We start from the raw sequence: 23,665 nt of genomic DNA on the forward strand, positions 1-23,665 counted from the left end.
ATAATGTCTCTAACCCACCCACCTCGAACATAATAATGTCTCTAACCCACCCACCTCGAACATAATAATGTCTCTAACCCACCCACCTCAAACATAATAATGTCTCTAACCCACCCACCTCGAACATAATAATGTCTCTAACCCACCCACCTCAAACATAATAATGTCTCTAACCCACCCACCTCAAACATAATAATGTCTCTAACCCACCCACCTCGAACATAATAATGTCTCTAACCCACCCACCTGAAACATAATAATGTCTCTAACCCACCCACCTTGAACATAATAATGTCTCTAACTCACCCACCTCGAACATAATAATGTCTCTAACCCACCCACCTTGAACATAATAATGTCTCTAACCCACCCACCTCGAACATAATAATGTCTCTAACCCACCCACCTCAAACATAATAATGTCTCTAACCCACCCACCTCAAACATAATAATGTCTCTAACCCACCCACCTCGAACATAATAATGTCTCTAACCCACCCACCTCAAACATAATAATGTCTCTAACTCACCCACCTCAAACATAATAATGTCTCTAACCCACCCACCTCAAACATAATAATGTCTCTAACTCACCCACCTCAAACATAATAATGTCTCTAACCCACCCACCTCAAACATAATAATGTCTCTAACTCACCCACCTCGAACATAATAATGTCTCTAACCCACCCACCTTGAACATAATAATGTCTCTAACCCACCCACCTCGAACATAATAATGTCTCTAACCCACCCACCTCAAACATAATAATGTCTCTAACCCACCCACCTCAAACATAATAATGTCTCTAACCCACCCACCTCGAACATAATAATGTCTCTAACCCACCCACCTCAAACATAATAATGTCTCTAACCCACCCACCTCAAACATAATAATGTCTCTAACCCACCCACCTCGAACATAATAATGTCTCTAACCCACCCACCTTGAACATAATAATGTCTCTAACTCACCCACCTCGAACATAATAATGTCTCTAACCCACCCCAATAATGTTACTGTGTTCCTCTTTCTATTGCAGCACGAGAGAGAGCAGGTCATGACCACCAACGTATGGCTCACACAGGTCAGTTACACTCTGTCTTCACCTCTCTCTCCTTATCCCTCTGTCTTCACCTCTCTCTTTTTATCCCTCTGTCTTCACCTCTCTCTCTTTATCCCTCTGTCTTCACCTCTCTCTCCTTATCCCTCTGTCTTCACCTCTCTCTCCTTATCCCTCTGTCTTCACCTCTCTCTCCTTATCCCTCTGTCTTCACCTCTCTCTCTTTATCCCTCTGTCTTCACCTCTCTCTCTTTATCCCTCTTTCTTCACCTCTCTCTCTTTATCCCTCTTTCTTCACCTCTCTCTCCTTATCCCTCTGTCTTCACCTCTCTCTCCTTATCCCTCTGTCTTCACCTCTCTCTCCTTATCCCTCTGTCTTCACCTCTCTCTTCTCATCCCTCTTTCTTCACCTCTCTCTCTTTATCCCTCTTTCTTCACCTCTCTCTCTTTATCCCTCTTTCTTCACCTCTCTCTCCGTATCCCTCTGTCTTCACCTCTTTCCTTAGCCCTCTGTCTTCACCTCTCTCTTCTCATCCCTCTTTCTTCACCTCTCTCTCCGTATCCCTCTTTCTTCACCTCTCTCTCCTTATCCCTCTGTCTTCACCTCTCTCTCCTTATCCCTCTGTCTTCACCTCTCTCTTCTCATCCCTCTTTCTTCACCTCTCTCTCTTTATCCCTCTTTCTTCACCTCTCTCTCCGTATCCCTCTGTCTTCACCTCTTTCCTTAGCCCTCTGTCTTCATTCCTCTCCTACTGTTACGTAGCTCTGTCTTTTATCTCCTGAGATGCCAAATCAACTGGTAGGTAGCCTGACTTCATTAAATGTACATTTAAGAATGCAACGATGCTCTCCTTTCTGTTAATTGATAACACGACGAATTGCATCGTGCAAGAACGTGTTTGTTCATTCTGCCGCTAAGTTAGGAATAGGCATGGGCAGACATACCAATCTGAACCAGTAGGGGGTTGAAAATACCTGTCCCTGTATCAGTCTCCTACAACTCAACACAGACATTCTGGTCATTCAATGGGAACATGAACACACAACCAGAGTTTCCCAGGAGGGTTGCCATACAGTACAATACATTGCTACCCAGCATCATTATTTATTTTATTTAACCTTTATTTAACTAGGTAAGTTAGTTAAGAACAAATTCTTATTTACAATGAAAGCCTACCCCGGCCAAACCCTAAATCGGACGACGCTGGGCCAATCATGCCCAGCATTGTCCCTATGGGACTCCCAATCACGGCCGGTTGTGATACAGCCTGGAATCAAACCAGGGTCTGTAGTGACGCCGCTAGCACTGAGATGCAGTGCCTTAGACCACTGCACCACTCGGGAGCATCACATTGCAGTATGCGGCAGAGAGAGACAAGTTCTGTATTGTTGTTGTGAGGGACTAATCCTGGCATGCTCCTGAGCTCTGACCCTCTCCTACACGGCTGGTTCTCTGTGTGTCTGCAGCTGGGGCCTGCAACATAACATACTGCCCACTGGACAGGATCACACACACATGCACACGCACAGCTGTAAATGCACTAATGTGTATAAATCAGTTATGAACAAACCAGTTGGAAACCTGTTTGTGTGTGTCTGTGTGTGTGTCTGTGTGTGTGTGCGTGTCTGTGTGTGTGTCTGTGTGTGTGTCTGTGTGTGTGTCTGTGTGTGTGTCTGTGTGTGTGTGTCTGTGTGTGTGTCTGTGTGTGTGTCTGTGTGTGTGTCTGTGTGTGTGTCTGTGTGTGTGTCTGTGTGTGTGTGTCTGTGTGTGTGTCTGTGTGTGTGTCTGTGTGTGTGTCTGTGTGTGTGTCTGTGTGTTTGTACGCATGTGCGTGTGTGAAGGTGATTGATGGTCTGTAATTGAACAAAGAATGAGCATATGTGTTTTATGAGGCCCTTGGTCATAGCCAAGAGGAGATGCCAAGGACACCAGTCTTGAGCCAAGAGAGCCACTGCTTTCACTTTCACCACCATTCTGGCTCTGATAATACCACAACACGTCACTGTTTCACAGAGCCACCATTTTCAAGTCATATAGCATCTGGCATCATGGCCATTATGGCTCTACATGGCATATACTGTAGCAATAACAGTTACAGAGCCCCCATTGTAAATGGTTATTAAGGTTCTTCTACTGCCCTAACAGCCATAGAGCCACTGCTATCTGGACCATTATGGCTCATAATACATCACAGTTACAGGGCTACCACCATCAAGGTCACTAAGAGCATGAGCATGTCACTAAGAGCATGTCACTAAGAGCATGAGCATGTCACTAAGAGCATGAGCATGTCACTAAGAGCATGTCACTAAGAGCGTGTCAGTGACTGACCCACACACCTTCAATCATGTGTGCCTGGGAGGCAAACTCGCACACACACATACACACACACACACACACACACACACACACACACACACACACACACACACGATCTGGATACCTCCTTGGCAGGCGGCCATTTCAGTCAGGATGATTAGATGTGTGTTTGAGTGAGTGTTTGTAACTGACTTACTATAGGGTCATGGTAGACATTAGTCCATCTGTCTTACATCTCTAATTAATGGAGCTGAGTTATCACACTGTTCCTGGACAGGACAGTAAAGGTCTCTATAGGAAAATATTTACATAAAGATCATTATGGAAAATAAAGATGCATTTCACTGAGTGTTATTTCAAAAGTGAAGCTCACAGCAACTGTTTGTGGGTCTCACACTCTTCTATGACCTTTGATTGGTCACTAACTTTCCTCTGCGATTGGTAACTAACAATCTTCTCAGCTGTGTGATTGGTCACTGACTCTCCTCTCTGCTCTGTGATTGGTTACTAACAATCTTCTCAGATGTGTGATTGGTCACTAACTCTCCTCTCTGCTGTATGATTGGTTACTAACAATCTTCTCAGCTGTGTGAATGGTCACTGACTCTCCTCTCAGCTTTATGATTGGTTACTAACAATCTTCTCAGCCGAGTGATTGGTCACTAACTCTCCTCTCTGGTCTGTGATTGGTGTCCAGGAATGGCAGGACTACCGTCTGACGTGGGTCCCTGAGGAGTTTGATGGCATGGAGAAGGTCAGACTGCCTTCCAAACACATCTGGCTGCCCGACGTTGTGCTGTATAACAAGTGAGTTACACACACACACACATCTGGCTGCCCAACGTTGTGCTGTATAACAAGTGAGTTACACACACACACATCTGGCTGCCTGATGTTGTGCTGTATAACAAGTGAGTTACACACACACACACATCTGGCTGCCCAACGTTGTGCTGTATAACAACTGAGTTACACACACACATCTGGCTGCCCAACGTTGTGCTGTATAACAAGTGAGTTACACACACACACATACACACACACATCTGGCTGCCTGACGTTGTGCTGTATAACAAGTGAGTTACACCCACACACACACACACATCTGGCTGCCTGACGTTGTGCTGTATAACAAGTGAGTTACACACACACACACACACACACACACACACACACACACACACACACACACACACACACACACACACACACACACACACACACACACACACACACACACACACACACACACACACACACACACATCTGGCTGCCTGACGTTGTGCTGTATAACAAGTGAGTTACACCCACACACACACACACATCTGGCTGCCCGACGTTGTGCTGTATAACAAGTGAGTTACACCCACACACACACACACATCTGGCTGCCCAACGTTGTGCTGTATAACAAGTGAGTTACACACACACACACATCTGGCTGCCTGACGTTGTGCTGTATAACAAGTGAGTTACACACACAAACACATCTGGCTGCCCAACGTTGTGCTGTATAACAAGTGAGTTACACACACACACACACACACACACACACACACACACACACACACACACACACACACACACACACACATCTGGCTGCCTGACGTTGTGCTGTATAACAAGTGAGTTACACCCACACACACACACACATCTGGCTGCCTGACGTTGTGCTGTATAACAAGTGAGTTACACCCACACACACACACACACACATCTGGCTGCCCGACGTTGTGCTGTATAACAAGTGAGTTACACCCACACACACACACACATCTGGCTGCCTGACGTTGTGCTGTATAACAAGTGAGTTACACACACACACACGCACACACACACACACACACACACACACACACACACACACACACACACACACACACACACACACACACACACACACACACACACACACACACACACACACACACACACACACACACACACACACATCTGGCTGCCTGACGTTGTGCTGTATAACAAGTGAGTTACACCCACACACACACACACATCTGGCTGCCCGACGTTGTGCTGTATAACAAGTGAGTTACACCCACACACACACACACATCTGGCTGCCCAACGTTGTGCTGTATAACAAGTGAGTTACACACACACACACATCTGGCTGCCTGACGTTGTGCTGTATAACAAGTGAGTTACACACACAAACACATCTGGCTGCCCAACGTTGTGCTGTATAACAAGTGAGTTACACACACACACACACACACACACACACACACACACACACACACACACACACACACATCTGGCTGCCTGACGTTGTGCTGTATAACAAGTGAGTTACACCCACACACACACACACATCTGGCTGCCTGACGTTGTGCTGTATAACAAGTGAGTTACACCCACACACACACACACACACATCTGGCTGCCCGACGTTGTGCTGTATAACAAGTGAGTTACACCCACACACACACACACATCTGGCTGCCTGACGTTGTGCTGTATAACAAGTGAGTTACACACACACACACGCACACACACACACACACACACACACACACACACACACACACACACACACACACACACACACACACACACACACACACACACACACACACACACACACACACACACACACACACACACACATCTGGCTGCCTGACGTTGTGCTGTATAACAAGTGAGTTACACCCACACACACACACACATCTGGCTGCCCGACGTTGTGCTGTATAACAAGTGAGTTACACCCACACACACACACACATCTGGCTGCCCAACGTTGTGCTGTATAACAAGTGAGTTACACACACACACACATCTGGCTGCCTGACGTTGTGCTGTATAACAAGTGAGTTACACACACAAACACATCTGGCTGCCCAACGTTGTGCTGTATAACAAGTGAGTTACACACACACACACACACACACACACACACACACACACACACACACACACACACACACATCTGGCTGCCTGACGTTGTGCTGTATAACAAGTGAGTTACACCCACACACACACACACATCTGGCTGCCTGACGTTGTGCTGTATAACAAGTGAGTTACACCCACACACACACACACACACATCTGGCTGCCCGACGTTGTGCTGTATAACAAGTGAGTTACACCCACACACACACACACATCTGGCTGCCTGACGTTGTGCTGTATAACAAGTGAGTTACACACACACACACGCACACACACACACACACACACACACACACACACACACACACACACACACACACACACACACACACACACACACACACACACACACACACACACACACACATCTGGCTGCCCAACGTTGTGCTGTATAAGGAGTGAGTTACACACACAAACACATCTGGCTGCCTGACGTTGTGCTGTATAACAAGTGAGTTACACACACACACACATCTGGCTGCCCAACGTTGTGCTGTATAACAAGTGAGTTACACACACACACATCTGGCTGCCTGACGTTGTGCTGTATAACAAGTGAGTTACACACACATCTGGCTGCCCGACGTTGTGCTGTATAACAAGTGAGTTACACACACAAACACATCTGGCTGCCTGACGTTGTGCTGTATATCAAGTGAGTTACACACACACACATCTGGCTGCCCGACGTTGTGTTGTATAACAAGTGAGTTACACACACACATCTGGCTGCCCAACGTTGTGCTGTATAACAAGTGAGTTACACACACACACACATCTGGCTGCCTGACGTTGTGCTGTATAACAAGTGAGTTACACACACACATCTGGCTGCCCAACGTTGTGCTGTATAAGGAGTGAGTTACACACACACACATCTGGCTGCCCGACGTTGTGCTGTATAACAAGTGAGTTACACACACACATCTGGCTGCCCGACGTTGTGCTGTATAAGGAGTGAGTTACACACACACACACACACACACACATCTGGCTGCCCAACGTTGTGCTGTATAACAAGTGAGTTACACACACACACATCTGGCTGCCCAACGTTGTGCTGTATAACAAGTGAGTTACACACACACACATCTGGCTGCCCAACGTTGTGCTGTATAACAAGTGAGTTACACACACAAACACATCTGGCTGCCCAACGTTGTGCTGTATAACAAGTGAGTTACACACACATCTGGCTGCCTGACGTTGTGCTGTATAACAAGTGAGTTACACACACAAACACATCTGGCTGCCCAACGTTGTGCTGTATAACAAGTGAGTTACACACACACACACACACACACACACACACACACACACACACACACACACACACACACACACACACACACACACACACACACACACACACACACACACACACACACACACACACACACACACACACACACACACACACACACACACATCTGGCTGCCCAACGTTGTGCTGTATAAGGAGTGAGTTACACACACACACACACACACAAACACATCTGGCTGCCTGACGTTGTGCTGTATAACAAGTGAGTTACACACACACACACATCTGGCTGCCCAACGTTGTGCTGTATAACAAGTGAGTTACACACACACACATCTGGCTGCCTGACGTTGTGCTGTATAACAAGTGAGTTACACACACATCTGGCTGCCCGACGTTGTGCTGTATAACAAGTGAGTTACACACACAAACACATCTGGTTGCCTGACGTTGTGCTGTATATCAAGTGAGTTACACACACACACATCTGGCTGCCCGACGTTGTGCTGTATAACAAGTGAGTTACACACACACACACACACACACACATCTGGCAGCCCCACGTTGTGCTGTATAACAAGTGAGTTACACACACATCTGGCTGCCCAACGTTGTGCTGTATAACAAGTGAGTTACACACACACACACATCTGGCTGCCTGACGTTGTGCTGTATAACAAGTGAGTTACACACACACACACACACATCTGGCTGCCCGACGTTGTGCTGTATAACAAGTGAGTTACACACACATCTGGCTGCCAAACGTTGTGCTGTATAACAAGTGAGTTACACACACACACACATCTGGCTGCCTGACGTTGTGCTGTATAACAAGTGAGTTACACACACACATCTGGCTGCCCAACGTTGTGCTGTATAAGGAGTGAGTTACACACACACACATCTGGCTGCCCGACGTTGTGCTGTATAAGGAGTGAGTTACACACACACACACATCTGGCTGCCCAACGTTGTGCTGTATAACAAGTGAGTTACACACACAAACACATCTGGCTGCCCAACGTTGTGCTGCATAACAAGTGAGTTACACACACATCTGGCTGCCTGACGTTGTGCTGTATAACAAGTGAGTTACACACACACACACACATCTGGCTGCCCAACGTTGTGCTGTATAACAAGTGAGTTACACACACACACATCTGGCTGCCCAACGTTGTGCTGTATAACAAGTGAGTTACACACACAAACACATCTGGCTGCCCAACGTTGTGCTGTATAACAAGTGAGTTACACACACACACATCTGGCTGCCTGACGTTGTGCTGTATAACAAGTGAGTTACACACACATCTGGCTGCCCGACGTTGTGCTGTATAACAAGTGAGTTACACACACATCTGGCTGCCCGACGTTGTGCTGTATAACAAGTGAGTTACACACACACACACATCTGGCTGCCTGACGTTGTGCTGTATAACAAGTGAGTTACACACACACACACACATCTGGCTGCCCAACGTTGTGCTGTATAACAAGTGAGTTACACACACACACACATCTGGCTGCCTGACGTTGTGCTGTATAACAAGTGAGTTACACACACACACACACATCTGGCTGCCCGACGTTGTGCTGTATAACAAGTGAGTTACACACACACACACACACACACACACATCTGGCTGCCCGACGTTGTGCTGTATAAGGAGTGAGTTACACACACACACACACATCTGGCTGCCCGAAGTTGTGCTGTATAACAAGTGAGTTACACACACACACACATCTGGCTGCCCAACATTGTGCTGTATAACAAGTGAGTTTCACACACACACACATCTGGCTGCCTGACTTTGTGCTGTATAACAAGTGAGTTACACACACACACACACACACATCTGGCTGCCCGACGTTGTGCTGTATAAGGAGTGAGTTACACACACACACACACACACAAACACATCTGGCTGCCTGACGTTGTGCTGTATAACAAGTGAGTTACACACACACACACATCTGGCTGCCCAACGTTGTGCTGTATAACAAGTGAGTTACACACACACACATCTGGCTGCCTGACGTTGTGCTGTATAACAAGTGAGTTACACACACATCTGGCTGCCCGACGTTGTGCTGTATAACAAGTGAGTTACACACACAAACACATCTGGTTGCCTGACGTTGTGCTGTATATCAAGTGAGTTACACACACACACATCTGGCTGCCCGACGTTGTGCTGTATAACAAGTGAGTTACACACACACACACACACACACACATCTGGCAGCCCCACGTTGTGCTGTATAACAAGTGAGTTACACACACATCTGGCTGCCCAACGTTGTGCTGTATAACAAGTGAGTTACACACACACACACATCTGGCTGCCTGACGTTGTGCTGTATAACAAGTGAGTTACACACACACACACACACATCTGGCTGCCCGACGTTGTGCTGTATAACAAGTGAGTTACACACACATCTGGCTGCCAAACGTTGTGCTGTATAACAAGTGAGTTACACACACACACACATCTGGCTGCCTGACGTTGTGCTGTATAACAAGTGAGTTACACACACACATCTGGCTGCCCAACGTTGTGCTGTATAAGGAGTGAGTTACACACACACACATCTGGCTGCCCGACGTTGTGCTGTATAAGGAGTGAGTTACACACACACACACATCTGGCTGCCCAACGTTGTGCTGTATAACAAGTGAGTTACACACACAAACACATCTGGCTGCCCAACGTTGTGCTGCATAACAAGTGAGTTACACACACACACATCTGGCTGCCCAACGTTGTGCTGTATAACAAGTGAGTTACACACACAAACACATCTGGCTGCCCAACGTTGTGCTGTATAACAAGTGAGTTACACACACATCTGGCTGCCTGACGTTGTGCTGTATAACAAGTGAGTTACACACACAAACACATATGGCTGCCCAACGTTGTGCTGTATAACAAGTGAGTTACACACACACACACACACACACACACACACACACACACACACACACACACACACACACACACACACACACACACACACACACACACACACACACACACACACACACACACACACACACACACACACATCTGGCTGCCCAACGTTGTGCTGTATAACAAGTGAGTTACACACACACACATCTGGCTGCCTGACGTTGTGCTGTATAACAAGTGAGTTACACACACATCTGGCTGCCCGACGTTGTGCTGTATAACAAGTGAGTTACACACACATCTGGCTGCCCGACGTTGTGCTGTATAACAAGTGAGTTACACACACACACACATCTGGCTGCCTGACGTTGTGCTGTATAACAAGTGAGTTACACACACACACACACATCTGGCTGCCCAACGTTGTGCTGTATAACAAGTGAGTTACACACACACACACATCTGGCTGCCTGACGTTGTGCTGTATAACAAGTGAGTTACACACACACACACACATCTGGCTGCCCGACGTTGTGCTGTATAACAAGTGAGTTACACACACACACACACACACACACACATCTGGCTGCCCGACGTTGTGCTGTATAAGGAGTGAGTTACACACACACACACACATCTGGCTGCCCGAAGTTGTGCTGTATAACAAGTGAGTTACACACACACACACATCTGGCTGCCCAACATTGTGCTGTATAACAAGTGAGTTTCACACACACACACATCTGGCTGCCTGACTTTGTGCTGTATAACAAGTGAGTTACACACACACACACACACACATCTGGCTGCCCGACGTTGTGCTGTATAAGGAGTGAGTTACACACACACACACACACACATCTGGCTGCCCGACGTTGTGCTGTATAAGGAGTGAGTTACACACACACACACACATCTGGCTGCCTGACGTTGTGCTGTATAACAAGTGAGTTACACACACACACACACATCTGGCTGCCCAACATTGTGCTGTATAACAAGTGAGTTACACACACACACACATCTGGCTGCCTGACGTTGTGCTGTATAACAAGTGAGTTACACACACACACACATCTGGCTGCCTGACGTTGTGCTGTATAACAAGTGAGTTACACACACACACACATCTGGCTGCCCAACGTTGTGCTGTATAACAAGTGAGTTACACACGCACAATGTCATACTATTTGAATCCACAAATCACATTACAGTGGAGAAGGATCCAAACATTTTAAAGACACGGATATCTGGGCACTTATAGATACAGAAAGCACCTTGTTCTCCAAACAGCTAAGCTGTCCATGACCGCTGACACAGAGCAGTACCTTGGTAGCAGCTTTGCCTTTGTCCTCTGCAGGCCGTCAATCTGAAGGCCACATACTGTCAGCCTAAGTACATGGCCGAGACTCCCAAATATCAGCGCCACAAGTTTGCAGTGATAATCAAGGCTGTTGAGGCATGATACTCTGGGCTAGTGCATCAGCAACTGTCTGCTCTACGTAGGAGTCAGAAGAGCAACCAACTTCCACAAACAAACACACACACACACACACACACACACACACGCACGCACGCACGCACGCACGCACGCACGCACGCACGCACACACACACACACACACACACACACACACACACACACACACACACACACACACACACACACACACACACACACACACACACACACACACACACACAGTACAGCATTGTTTCTCAACTCCAGTCTTCTAGTCCCTATCTTATCGTAGTCTCTTAGCCCGGTGTAACTTATCTTATCGGAGTGTCTTAACCCTGTGTAAGCTATCTTATCAGTGAAAGTGAACTGCCTGGCCTCGATCTCCTCTTTCTCTAATGCCGTCTTACACTGATTAACCAACCGGCGGGGGCTAAACGGATCTACTTACCCCCCCCCCCCCCCCAGCCCCCACCCCCATAACCACTAACAACACATTAATACGGTCAGTCACAAACTAATGGGTTCCATTGATTTAATTCCTTACGAAGGGTAATCAATATCTTGATCTTCCTCCATTGCTCTCTTTCTTTGTTCTCTACCTGAGGTATTTGACCTGTTCTCTACCTGAGTTCTTTGACCTGTTCTCTACTTGAGGTATTTGACCTGTTCTCTACCTGAGGTATTTGACCTGTTCTCTACCTGAGGTATTTGACCTGTTCCCTACCTGAGGTATTTGACCTGTTCCCTACCTGAGGTATTTGACCTGTTCCCTACCTGAGGTATTTGACCTGTTCCCTACCTGAGGCATTTGACCCCTTCCCTACCTCAGTTCTTTGACCCCTTCCCGACCGGAGGCATTTGACCCCTTCCCTACCTGAGGCATTTGACCACTTCCCTGCCTGAGGCATTTGACCCGTCCCCTACCTGAGGGATTTGACCCGTTCCCTACCTGAGGCATTTGACCCCTACCCTACCTGAGGCATTTGACCCGTTCCCTACCTGAGGGGTTTGACCCGTTCTCTACCTGAGGGATTTGACCCGTTCTCTACCTGAGGGATTTGACCCGTTCTCTACCTGAGGGATTTGACCCGTTCTCTACCTGAGGCATTTGACCCGTTCCCTACCTGAGGGGTTTGACCCGTTCTCTACCTGAGGGATTTGACCCGTTCTCTACCTGAGGGATTTGACCCGTTCTCTACCTGAGGGATTTGACCCGTTCTCTACCTGAGGGATTTGACCCGTTCTCTACCTGAGGGATTTGACCCGTTCTCTACCTGAGGGATTTGACCCGTTCTCTACCTGAGGGATTTGACCCGTTCTCTACCTGAGGGATTTGACCTGTTCTCTACCTGAGGGATTTGACCTGTTCTCTACCTGAGGGATTTGACCTGTTCTCTACCTGAGTTCTCTTGAGTTGTCCTAGCTGTGTCCAGGTTAAGGAAGGATGATGTTCACCTGAGCAGTGACCAGCATGTTTATATAAGGAGTCGTGTGTTACTTTGCAGTCCTGATACGCATCACACCCTCATCTGTCTGACCTCCATCTTTCTGTAGTCAGAATGTGTGTGTGTGTGTGTGTGTGTGTGTGTGTGTGTGTGTGTGTGTGTGTGTGTGTGTGTGTGTGTGTGTGTGTGTGTGTGTGTGTGTGTGTGTGTGTGTGTGTGTGTGTGTGTGTGTGTGTGTGTGTGTGTGTGTGTGTGTGTGTGTGTGTGTGTATGAGAGATATCTTCTGTGGTCATCTTACCTGGCTGTCTGTAACAGTAGAGTCTTACCTGTCCTGCTCCTGTCACCCAGTCCTGTCTGTGTGAGATGTGGCTGAGGTTGTGTGATAAAGGATCTGTAGTGAGACTGGAGGAAATCTAATGAGACACACATAGAGCTGAAGTTACATTTACCCCCATTTATAGGAGAAACTGTGTCTCGCTCTTTTCTGCTCATTTTAATCTGTATGTATTACTAATTTGTTTTCAAAGATGTGATAGATTTAAAAGGGCATGCATTTTATATACTGTATTTTAATATCTAAAATCCTTCCAATAGTCTAACGTTCTCTCTCTTTCCATCCCTGCTTCCTTAGTGCTGACGGAATGTACGAGGTCTCCTTCTACTCCAACGCGGTGGTCTCCCATGACGGCAGTATCTTCTGGCTGCCTCCAGCCATCTACAAGTCAGCCTGTAAGATCGAGGTCAAACACTTCCCCTTCGACCAGCAGAACTGCACCATGAGGTTCCGCTCCTGGACCTACGACCGCACAGAGATCGACCTGATCCTGAGGTCCGACGTGGCCAGCATGGACGACTTCACACCCAGCGGAGAGTGGGACATCATCGCCCTGCCGGGGCGCCGCAACGAGAACCCTGCCGACCCCACCTACGTAGACATCACCTATGACTTCATCATCCGCAGGAAACCTCTGTTCTACACCATCAACCTCATCATCCCCTGTGTCCTCATCACCTCTCTGGCTATCTTAGTGTTCTATCTGCCCTCTGACTGTGGAGAGAAGATGACCCTGTGTATCTCTGTCCTGCTGGCCCTCACTGTGTTCCTCCTGCTGATCTCTAAGATCGTCCCCCCCACCTCCCTGGACGTTCCTCTGGTCGGGAAGTACCTGATGTTCACCATGGTCCTGGTGACCTTCTCTATTGTCACCAGTGTGTGTGTTCTCAACGTGCACCACCGCTCACCCACCACACACACCATGCCTCCCTGGGTCAAGCTGGTGTTCCTCAACAAATTGCCTGCGCTGCTCTTCATGCGCCAGCCCCGGAACAGCTGCGAGCGTCAGAAGCTGCGCCAGCGACGGAGGGGCCAGGAGCAGAGGGAGGGGGGCAGGGATGGGGGCTCTGCCGGGGGGCTGATGGTGGGCCTGGGGCTGGGGGGCGGAGGGGGTGGCACGGATAACAACGACCCCTGTACGTGTTACGTGAACCAGGCGTCGGTGAAACAGTTTGTAGGGGAGCTGGGAGGGGGAACGGGGGGAGGAGGGGGAGGAGGGGGGTCGATGGAGGGGCTGAACGGGCTGAGGGAAGGCAGGGAGGGGGGGCAGGGGAACCGGCCCAGGGGGAAACAGGTAGGAGGGGGCCCAGCCCTGACCCAGGCCGTGCTAGGACAAGCCTGCCCTGGGTTGGAGGAGGCTGTCGACGGGGTCCGCTTCATCGCCAACCACATGAAGACTGAAGACGACGACCAGAGCGTGAGTAACGTAGAAATACACCATTTATTCACCATTCACTGCAACTATATATCACATTATATATCTGATGTCTTGACCCTGTTCTGCCATACACATCATAGAATGTTACTTACACTCGGTCTAGAAGGCCATATATCTACACTTATTCACAGCAGATTGGCCTGTTTCGAGACGGTACTGTTTTGAACATTCGTTTTAGGACTGATGCCTAGCACTCTACTCAATCAGTCAATAAGTGCTGATGAAGATTTCATTCAAAGTGCATTACAGTGGCTTGGAAATACAATGACATTCAAAAGGAGGCAAATAATTATTAGGAAAACCTTTCGTTATCATTTTGATGTTGCCAGATTGACTTTAGATGCAGTATAACGTTAGCTATCTAGCTAAGATTGAGGGGAGGCCACCGGATTTTAACTAGCTAACGTTAGCATTGCTAGCCAATGACTTTGCTAGCTAATGACTTTCCTAGCTAATGACTTTCCTAGCTAATGACTTCCTTGCCGTCTGTTTGAAGTACATTTGATGACATGATAATGATGTCAAAGTTGTGTCCTACTAAATATTTGCACACTTTAGTAAATATAATCATATTTCCAGTCCACTATAGTGTAATTTAGACTAAACAGTCAATAGCCTCTGTTCAGAAGGACTGGGCTTATCACGACTTTTGGGCACCACTATGGTGCAGGGCGGCTTGAGAACGTTCATAACAATGGCATGACGCGACCGAGTGACGGGGGTGCAACCTATGAATAGCTACCACCTACTGCTACATTCTAGGGAGAATAACTATGGGTGAATGGTTATGAATTCATGGGCTACACTTGTTCTGCTCTGAATATTCAACACAGTTTTAATCTTAGCTACTGTATGACATCAGCATTGTGAGTGAATAAAACAGGGCTCTCTCCCTACGTAGGAGTAGAAAGAGAGGAGGATGAACGACAGAGGGGGGGGGGGGTTCCTTCAGTGGGCAGGAATGCCTGAAGGCATGGAGAGGGAGGAAAGAACATTCTCCTGGAATGAGAGACCCTGACATAGTGAATTAACAGTCCTTGTAATTCTGTCCATCAGCGCCACTCATCATCTCCATGGTTACCGTCCGTCTCCATGCCGACCACTTTTAAGACCCACCTGATCCTTCTTTCACTTCAGGTCCTCCCTCCTGTCCTCTTCAAGTCATCATCACTACCTCCCCTCTCTCTCCTCCTCCCTCCGCTTCCCTGCAGTACTCATCCATCCCTTATTCCCCTACACCCGGTCTCTTTCTGTCTCCACCTCCCCTCTCTCCTCCCCCCTCTCCTTCCCTGCAGTACTCATCCATCCCTTATTCCCCTACACCCGGTCTCTTTCTCTCTCCACCTCCTCTCTTCTCCTCCCCCCTCTCCTTCCCTGCAGTACTCATCCATCCCTTATTCCCCTATACCCGGTCTGATTCTCTCTCTACCTCCCCTCTCTCCTCCCCCCTCTCCTTCCCTGCAGTACTCATCCATCCCTTATTCCCCTATACCCGGTCTGATTCTCTCTCCACCTCCCCTCTCTCCTCCCCCCTCTCCTTCCCTGCAGTACTCACCCATCCCTTATTCCCCTATACCCGGTCTGATTCTCTCTCCACCTCCCCTCTCTCCTCCCCCCTCTCCTTCCCTGCAGTACTCACCCATCCCTTATTCCTCTACATCCGGTCTCTCTTTTTCTCTCCCCTCACCTCTCTTCTCCTCCTCCCCCCCTTTCAGTGTCAGACCTCATTAGAGCTCTGTGGTGGAATCCAGTCTCTACTCACATTAACCTTTCAACCCCTCCTCTCACCCCCCTTTAATAGGTGAGGGGGAGGGAAGGAGCGAGAAAGTGAGAGAGATAAGTGATAGAGAAAGAGGAGAAAAGAGAGCTGTGTATCCTTCATCTACAGTGACTTCAGAAAGTATTCACCCCTTGACTTTTTCCACATTTTGTTGTGTTGCAGCCGAAATGTCCAATGGATTGAATGTAGATGTTGTGTTGTCACTGGCTTACACACACTACCCCATAATGTCAACGTGGAATTATGTTTTACTAATTCATTAAAAATGAAAAGCTGAAATGTCTTGAGTCAATAAGTATTCAACATCTTTGTTATGGCAAGTCTAAACAAGTTCAGGAGTAAACATTTGCTTAACAAGTCACATAATAAGTTGCATGGACTCACTCTGTGTGCAATAATATTGATTTTTGAATGACTACCTCATCTCTGTACCCCACACATACAATCATCTGTAAGTTCCGTCAGTCGAGCAGTGAATTTAAAACAGATTCAACCACAAACACCAGGGAGGTTTCCAAATATCTCACAAAGAAGGGTAGATGGGTAAAACTAATATCCCTTTGAGCATGGTGAAGTTATTCATTACACTTTGGATGGTGTATCAATACACCCAGTCACTACAAAGATACAGGCATCCTTCCTAACTCAGTTGCCAGAGAGGAAGGACACCTCTCAGGGATTTTACCATAAAGCCAATGGTTTAAAACAATTAGAGGGTTTAATGGCTGTGATAGGAGAAAACTGACAATGGATAAAAAACATTTTAGTTTCTCCACAATACTAACCTAGATAACAGAGTGAAAAGAAGGTAGCCTGTACAGAATACACATATTCCAAAACATGCATCCTGTTTGCAATAAGGCACTAAAGTAATACTTTTTTTGTCCTGAATACAAAGCGTTATGTTTGGGGCTAATCCGACATAACACATCAATGAGTACCACTCTTCATATTTTCAAGCATGGTGATGGCTGCATTATGTTATGGGTATGCTTGTCATCGGCAATAGAGCTAAGCAGGTAAACCTGGTTCAGTCTGCTTTCCAACAGACACTGGGAGACAAATTCACCTTTCAGCAGGACAATAACCTAAAACCCAAGGTCAAAAAATCTATGGCAAGACTTGGAAATGACCAACAACCAACTTGACAGAGTTTGAAGAATTTTTAAAAGAATAATGGCCAAATATTGTACAATCCAAGTGTGCAAAGCTCTTAGAGACTTACACAGAAAGACTCACAGATGTAATCGCTGCCAAAGGTGATTATAACATGTACTGTATTGACTCAGGGGGATAAATACTGTAATGAAACAGCAAGGAGCAGGTCTCGAACCCTCAACCTTCTAGCCCGAAGTCCAGCGCGCTATCGACTGTGCCCCAAAAGCATGGTCGAGCGGCAGAGTTGATATCCGCGCTCATAAACCCAGGGTCATTACAATACGTATGTAAACAAGATACTGTATATTAGGGTTTTATTTTTCATAGATTTTTTACAAATGTTAGGATTGTTCTTCCACTTTGACATTAGAGTATTTTGTGTAGATCGTTCCCAAAAAATGACAATTAAATCAATTTTAATCCTATCTTGTAACACAACAACAAGTGGAAAAAGTCAAAGGGTGTGAATACTTTCTGTAAGCACTGTACTTATGTAAACCTCTGCCTACACCCTCTTCAGGTGAGCGAGGACTGGAAGTATGTTGCCATGGTGATCGACCGTCTCTTCCTGTGGATCTTTATAATTGTGTGTGTGTCCGGAACGGTCGGGATGTTCCTCCAGCCACTGTTCCAGAACTACACTGCCAAGACCATCACCAACACCAATGGCTGACCAACCAGGTGCCCAGCAGCATCGATGGACACCGCCCCGACCCAATCAGCACAGCAGGACAGGGGCAGGAGGGAGGGACCTGCCCAGCAGGGGAAGTGGGTTTTATTAAGTCTGTGGAACTAAATTGGACAGAAGCCACACCTGTTAACCTTTATAGCCTTTCTATTGAACTGTTTCCAGAGGAGGGATAAATGGATGGACAACTCTTCCCTTTTTCCCAGAGGAAGGTGGAGTTATCCCTAACAATCTCTAAATTGTTTGACATCCTGTAGAACGCTACGCCAGCCAATCAATGCTCTTCATTCCAAGCTGACTGTGCAAGCTTACTGAGAGTATATCGTCGCACCTTCAACTGGTACAGAACTTAATGCTTCAGTAACAGAACCTTGATTGGAAACTGTGTCAACCAATCAGAAAAATGTAAAGGCAAGTGGGGGGTTGTCAAGGTTCATAATTGTTTTTCCAAGCCACTTCTGTTAAGCCAACTGATAGTACAGTACAGTATATTTTACCATAACATAGCAGTGTACCACAGTATAGCTTTGAATATTATTGCAATTTCTCCGTGTCTGTTCCTGATAGAAAGGTAGGGTGCAGTGGTTTGTTGTATGATTCTCTAGGCTTTTAAACAAGAATGTGATATTACCTGTACTACACAGCCTGTGACGTGTACGCTAACACTATATGTGTAGAAGAGACAGATCGTGAAGGAGAGAGATGAAAGAGGGATATTGACAGAGAGTTAGATGGATTGAGATGAAGTAGTTATGGTGAATCCCAAACCGCCCCCTCGCCCCTACCAACTCCGTCCGCTGTCACATGTTGAAGCTCCGAGGGTGACTTCCAGAGAGTGGCGATGGGATCAATAAACCCATCAACTTCAGGACCAGTCTCTGAATCAGACATAAACACATGCACATGGTATATAATTAGACACGCCTCTCCATTTTTTTACAATTCAATTGTGCTAACTTCAAACATATAGCAGTGAGTGTCGGGATAGTACTTCGCTCTGTAGCCTGCATCCGTGCTGGCTAGGTCGAAGTGGCTATAGGAGGATCTAATTAGCCCCTACGCCCCCATCATTTTCACTCCCTCAGCTTTAGTACACTTGTGCAAATGGCGGAGGCGCGTGTGAACGCGCAAGTGGAGGGCCGAGGGGCCAGGCGAAGGGGGTGATTTGGGATTCAGCCTGAGAGAATGATAAAGGAGCTTGTGCCATCGGGTGCAGTTGCAAGGGGATGAGTCTAGATTCAGTAAGTTCCTAGGAAACTGAGATTGGGTTGAGCCAAGATGGAGTAAATTCCCTCCTTTTACAGTTGAGCCATGATTGCACAAAATTGGGTGGTCGAATATAGAACTGACAGATGATATGTATTGTTGGAATAAGGATGTTTTCTCATGAAACATAAGCTATTGTGTGTTATGAATGTTTGCACAAATGTTCATTTCTGTCAACACTGTGATTCTCATTATCAGAGTAAGACAGTGTCTCACTCTCTGTCCTCTCTTCCTTTCCTCCCTCTCTCCTACTCCTCCTGTCCTCCCCTCCTTCTCCCTCTCCCCTCTCCTCATTCATCCTCATGTCCTCTTCTCCTTCCCCCTCCTGTCCTTCCCCCTCTCCTCTCCTCCTTCCCCCTCCTGTCCTCCCCTCCTGTCCTTCCCTTCTTTCCCCTCTCTCCTCTCCTCCTTCTCCCTCTCTCCTCTCCTCCTTCTCCCTCTCTCCTCTCCTCTTTCCCCCTCCTGTCCTCCCCTCCTTCCCACTCTCTCCTCCTTCCCCCTCTCTCCTCTCCTCCTTCTCCCTCTCTCGTCTCCTCCTTCCCCCACCTGTCCTCCCTCCTTCCCCCTCCTGTCCTCTCCTCCTTCCCCCTGCTGTCCTCCCCTCCTTCCCACTCTCTCCTCCTTCCCCCTCTCTCCTCTCCTCCTTCTCCCTCTCTCCTCTTCTCCTCCCCCCACCTGTCCTCCCTCCTTCCCCCACCTGTCCTCTCCTCCTTCCCCCTCTCTCCTCTCCTCCTTCCCCCTCTCTCCTCTCCTCCTCCCCCCACCTGTCCTCCCTCCTTCCCCCACCTGTCCTCTCCTCCTTCCCCCTCTCTCCTCTCCTCCTTCCGCCTCCTGTCCTGCCTCTCTCAGATTGTGTTGTGCTCTGTAGCTGACTCTCCCCAGTGTGTAACGGTGTGTAATGCTGTATTATTATTATTGTCAGAACACACGCCACCTATAGTTATTACAGTAATGGGCCAGGTTCATTTACTTAATGTCTGATGAGTGTGTGTGTGTACTCATTGCCCACCGCATTATCATATCTGTGCGTCGCAATGTGCAAGAGAGCTTACTTCCCACGCTGTCTCACCTCTTCCCTCCATCCCCCCTCGTTCTCTCTCTCCCTGGACATCTGTAGTATAGAAGTTGATTGGGTAATGGGTAATGACCAGCACACCTACACACTGAAGAACTACCTCCCTTCCCTCACTCCTGCTCTCTCAGCCCCCTCCTTCCTTTTTACATCTCCTCCCCTCTTCTCTGTCCATCTCGGAACGACAGATTCCTCATGTTATGCTCCCTCTGTCAATCTCTCTCCATCCCTCTGTCCCTCCTCCCTCTGAATCTGGCAATAACAGGTCCTGGTGGGGTGGGATTTGGACACACACACACACACACACACACACACACACACACACACACACACACACACACACACACACACACACACACACACACACACACACACACACACACACACACACACACACACACACACACACACACACACACACACACACAGAGACAGCCAGACAGCCAGCCAGCACAATATACCTCCAGCTGGGTGTTAACTGCCATCCTGAGTGATCCCCTTCCATGACCTTGCGTCACTCTGTGGGACACAGGCTTTTCACAGTGGGGTAGTCCAGGACATCCCCAGGGGAGGCCCAGGAGAACCCCAGGACATCCCCAGGAGAGGCCCAGGACATCCCCAGGATATTCCAGGACATCCCCAGGAGAACCCTAGGAGAGGCCCAGGACATCCCCAGGACATCCCCAGCAGAGGCCCAGGAGAACCCCAGGTGTAACGGCTCTCGTTTGTAGAATGACCGGACCAAGATGCAGCGTGGTAGGCGTACATCGTCTTTTTATTGATAATACCAAAACAAAATAACAAAGACAAAATAACGAAAGCGAACAGTTCTGTCAGGCACAGAAACTTAACAGAAAACAAGATCCCACAAAACCCAAAAGGAAAATGACAACTTATATATGATCCCCAATCAGAGACAACGATAGACAGCTGCCTCTGATTGGGAACCACACTCGGCCAAAAACAAAGAAATAGAAAACATAGACTTTCCCACCCGAGTCATACCCTGACCTAACCAAACATAGAGAATAATAAGGATCTCTAAGGTCAGGGCGTGACACCAGGACATCCCCTGAAGAACCCCAGGACATCCCCAGGAGAGGCCCAGGAGTGTGAGTGGAGTGGAGTCCTCTCTTTCCCTTCAGGACCTGGCTGTAGAGGTGAGACGCAAACAGAATGCTGTCCATCCCCTCCCTCCTCCCCGTTTCTCCACCCCTCTCTTTTCTTCCTTCTCTCCCCATCATTTCCTTGTTCTCTCTCTCCTCTGTCCTTTCTTCTTGTCTCTGTCTCCTCTGTCCCTCTCTCTTTGTCTCTGTCTGTTTCTCCATTCCCCACTCAGAGGAGAGCGTTGTCCTCCCATACCGCTCACAGCTGTGTTCCTGTGCATCTTAAACAGTCCAATAAAGGTTGTAAGTTCAGTTCAACATCCTGTTTCTGTTGTATGTTCTTCTGACACACACAAACACACACACACACACACGTACACGTACACACACACACACACACACACACACACACACACACACACACACACACACACACACACACACACACACATTTGGAACTGTACTGGAATTACCCTGAGGTCACATAAAACACACAAAAGAAAACAACATTTCCTGTCTTTCTAATATTAATGCTGCTGACCCCCCCCCCTCCCCCCCACGCAAACACTGTGGCCAGTAACCTGATTCAAAGAGCTGTAGCTTTACAGTAAAACAAACTCTGTGGCCAGTAACCTGATTCAAAGAGCTGTAGCTTTACAGCAAAACAAACTCTGTGGCCAGTAACCTGATTCAAAGAGCTGTAGCTTTACAGTAAAACAAACTCTGTGGCCAGTAACCTGATTCAAAGAGCTGTAGCTTTACAGTAAAACAAACTCTGTGGCCAGTAACCTGATTCAAAGAGCTGTAGCTTTACAGTAAAACAAACTCTGTGGCCAGTAACCTGATTCAAAGAGCTGTAGCTTTACAGTAAAACAAACTATGTGGCCAGTAACCTGATTCAAAGAGCTGTAGCTTTACAGTAAAACAAACATTATGGCCAATAACCTGATTCAAAGAGCCGTAGGTTTACAGTAAAACAAACACTGTGGCCAGTAACCTGATTCAAAGAGCTGTAGCTTTACAGCAAAACAAACACTGTGGCCAGTAACCTGATTCAAAGAGCCATAGCTTTACAGTAAAACAAACATTATGGCCAGTAACCTGATTCAAAGAGCCGTAGGTTTACAGTAAAACAAACATTATGGCCAGTAACCTGATTCAAAGTGCTGTAGCATTACAGTAAAATAAACTATTACTGTACTAACAGGCCTGTTTCAAGGTAATTTCAAGTTCTTCCTACTGCCAACCAACTGTTGTATGTGCACATTTACAGGATTGTGTGTTTGCATATGTGTTGTAGTACCATTTGGAATGTTTGATTAATGCATTCCTATCACATTACAATTCTGTACCACATCAGTCTTCATCGACAATGGAAATATTCCATATTTGGTATAGACTACCACCATCCTGAATATCTGTTTCCTGA

At 47.3% G+C, this 23,665-nt stretch overlaps 1 protein-coding gene across 1 annotated transcript in view; it reads left to right on the forward strand.

Annotated features, from left to right (window-relative positions):
* LOC139572765 (neuronal acetylcholine receptor subunit beta-2-like) overlaps nucleotides 1-22,554 on the forward strand; it is a 50,259-nt gene extending 27,705 nt beyond the window's left edge. The window contains exons 3-6 of the mRNA XM_071395522.1: nucleotides 1,047-1,091; nucleotides 4,085-4,194; nucleotides 14,026-15,145; nucleotides 18,625-22,554. Coding sequence (XP_071251623.1) covers nucleotides 1,047-1,091; nucleotides 4,085-4,194; nucleotides 14,026-15,145; nucleotides 18,625-18,777 — 1,428 coding nt within the window. The 3' untranslated portion in view covers nucleotides 18,778-22,554. The remainder of the gene's footprint in view (nucleotides 1-1,046; nucleotides 1,092-4,084; nucleotides 4,195-14,025; nucleotides 15,146-18,624) is intronic.
* The last annotated feature ends 1,111 nt before the right edge of the window (nucleotides 22,555-23,665 follow it).

Source organism: Salvelinus alpinus, chromosome 4, assembly GCF_045679555.1.
Source record: "Salvelinus alpinus chromosome 4, SLU_Salpinus.1, whole genome shotgun sequence".
Classification (NCBI taxonomy): domain Eukaryota; kingdom Metazoa; phylum Chordata; class Actinopteri; order Salmoniformes; family Salmonidae; genus Salvelinus; species Salvelinus alpinus.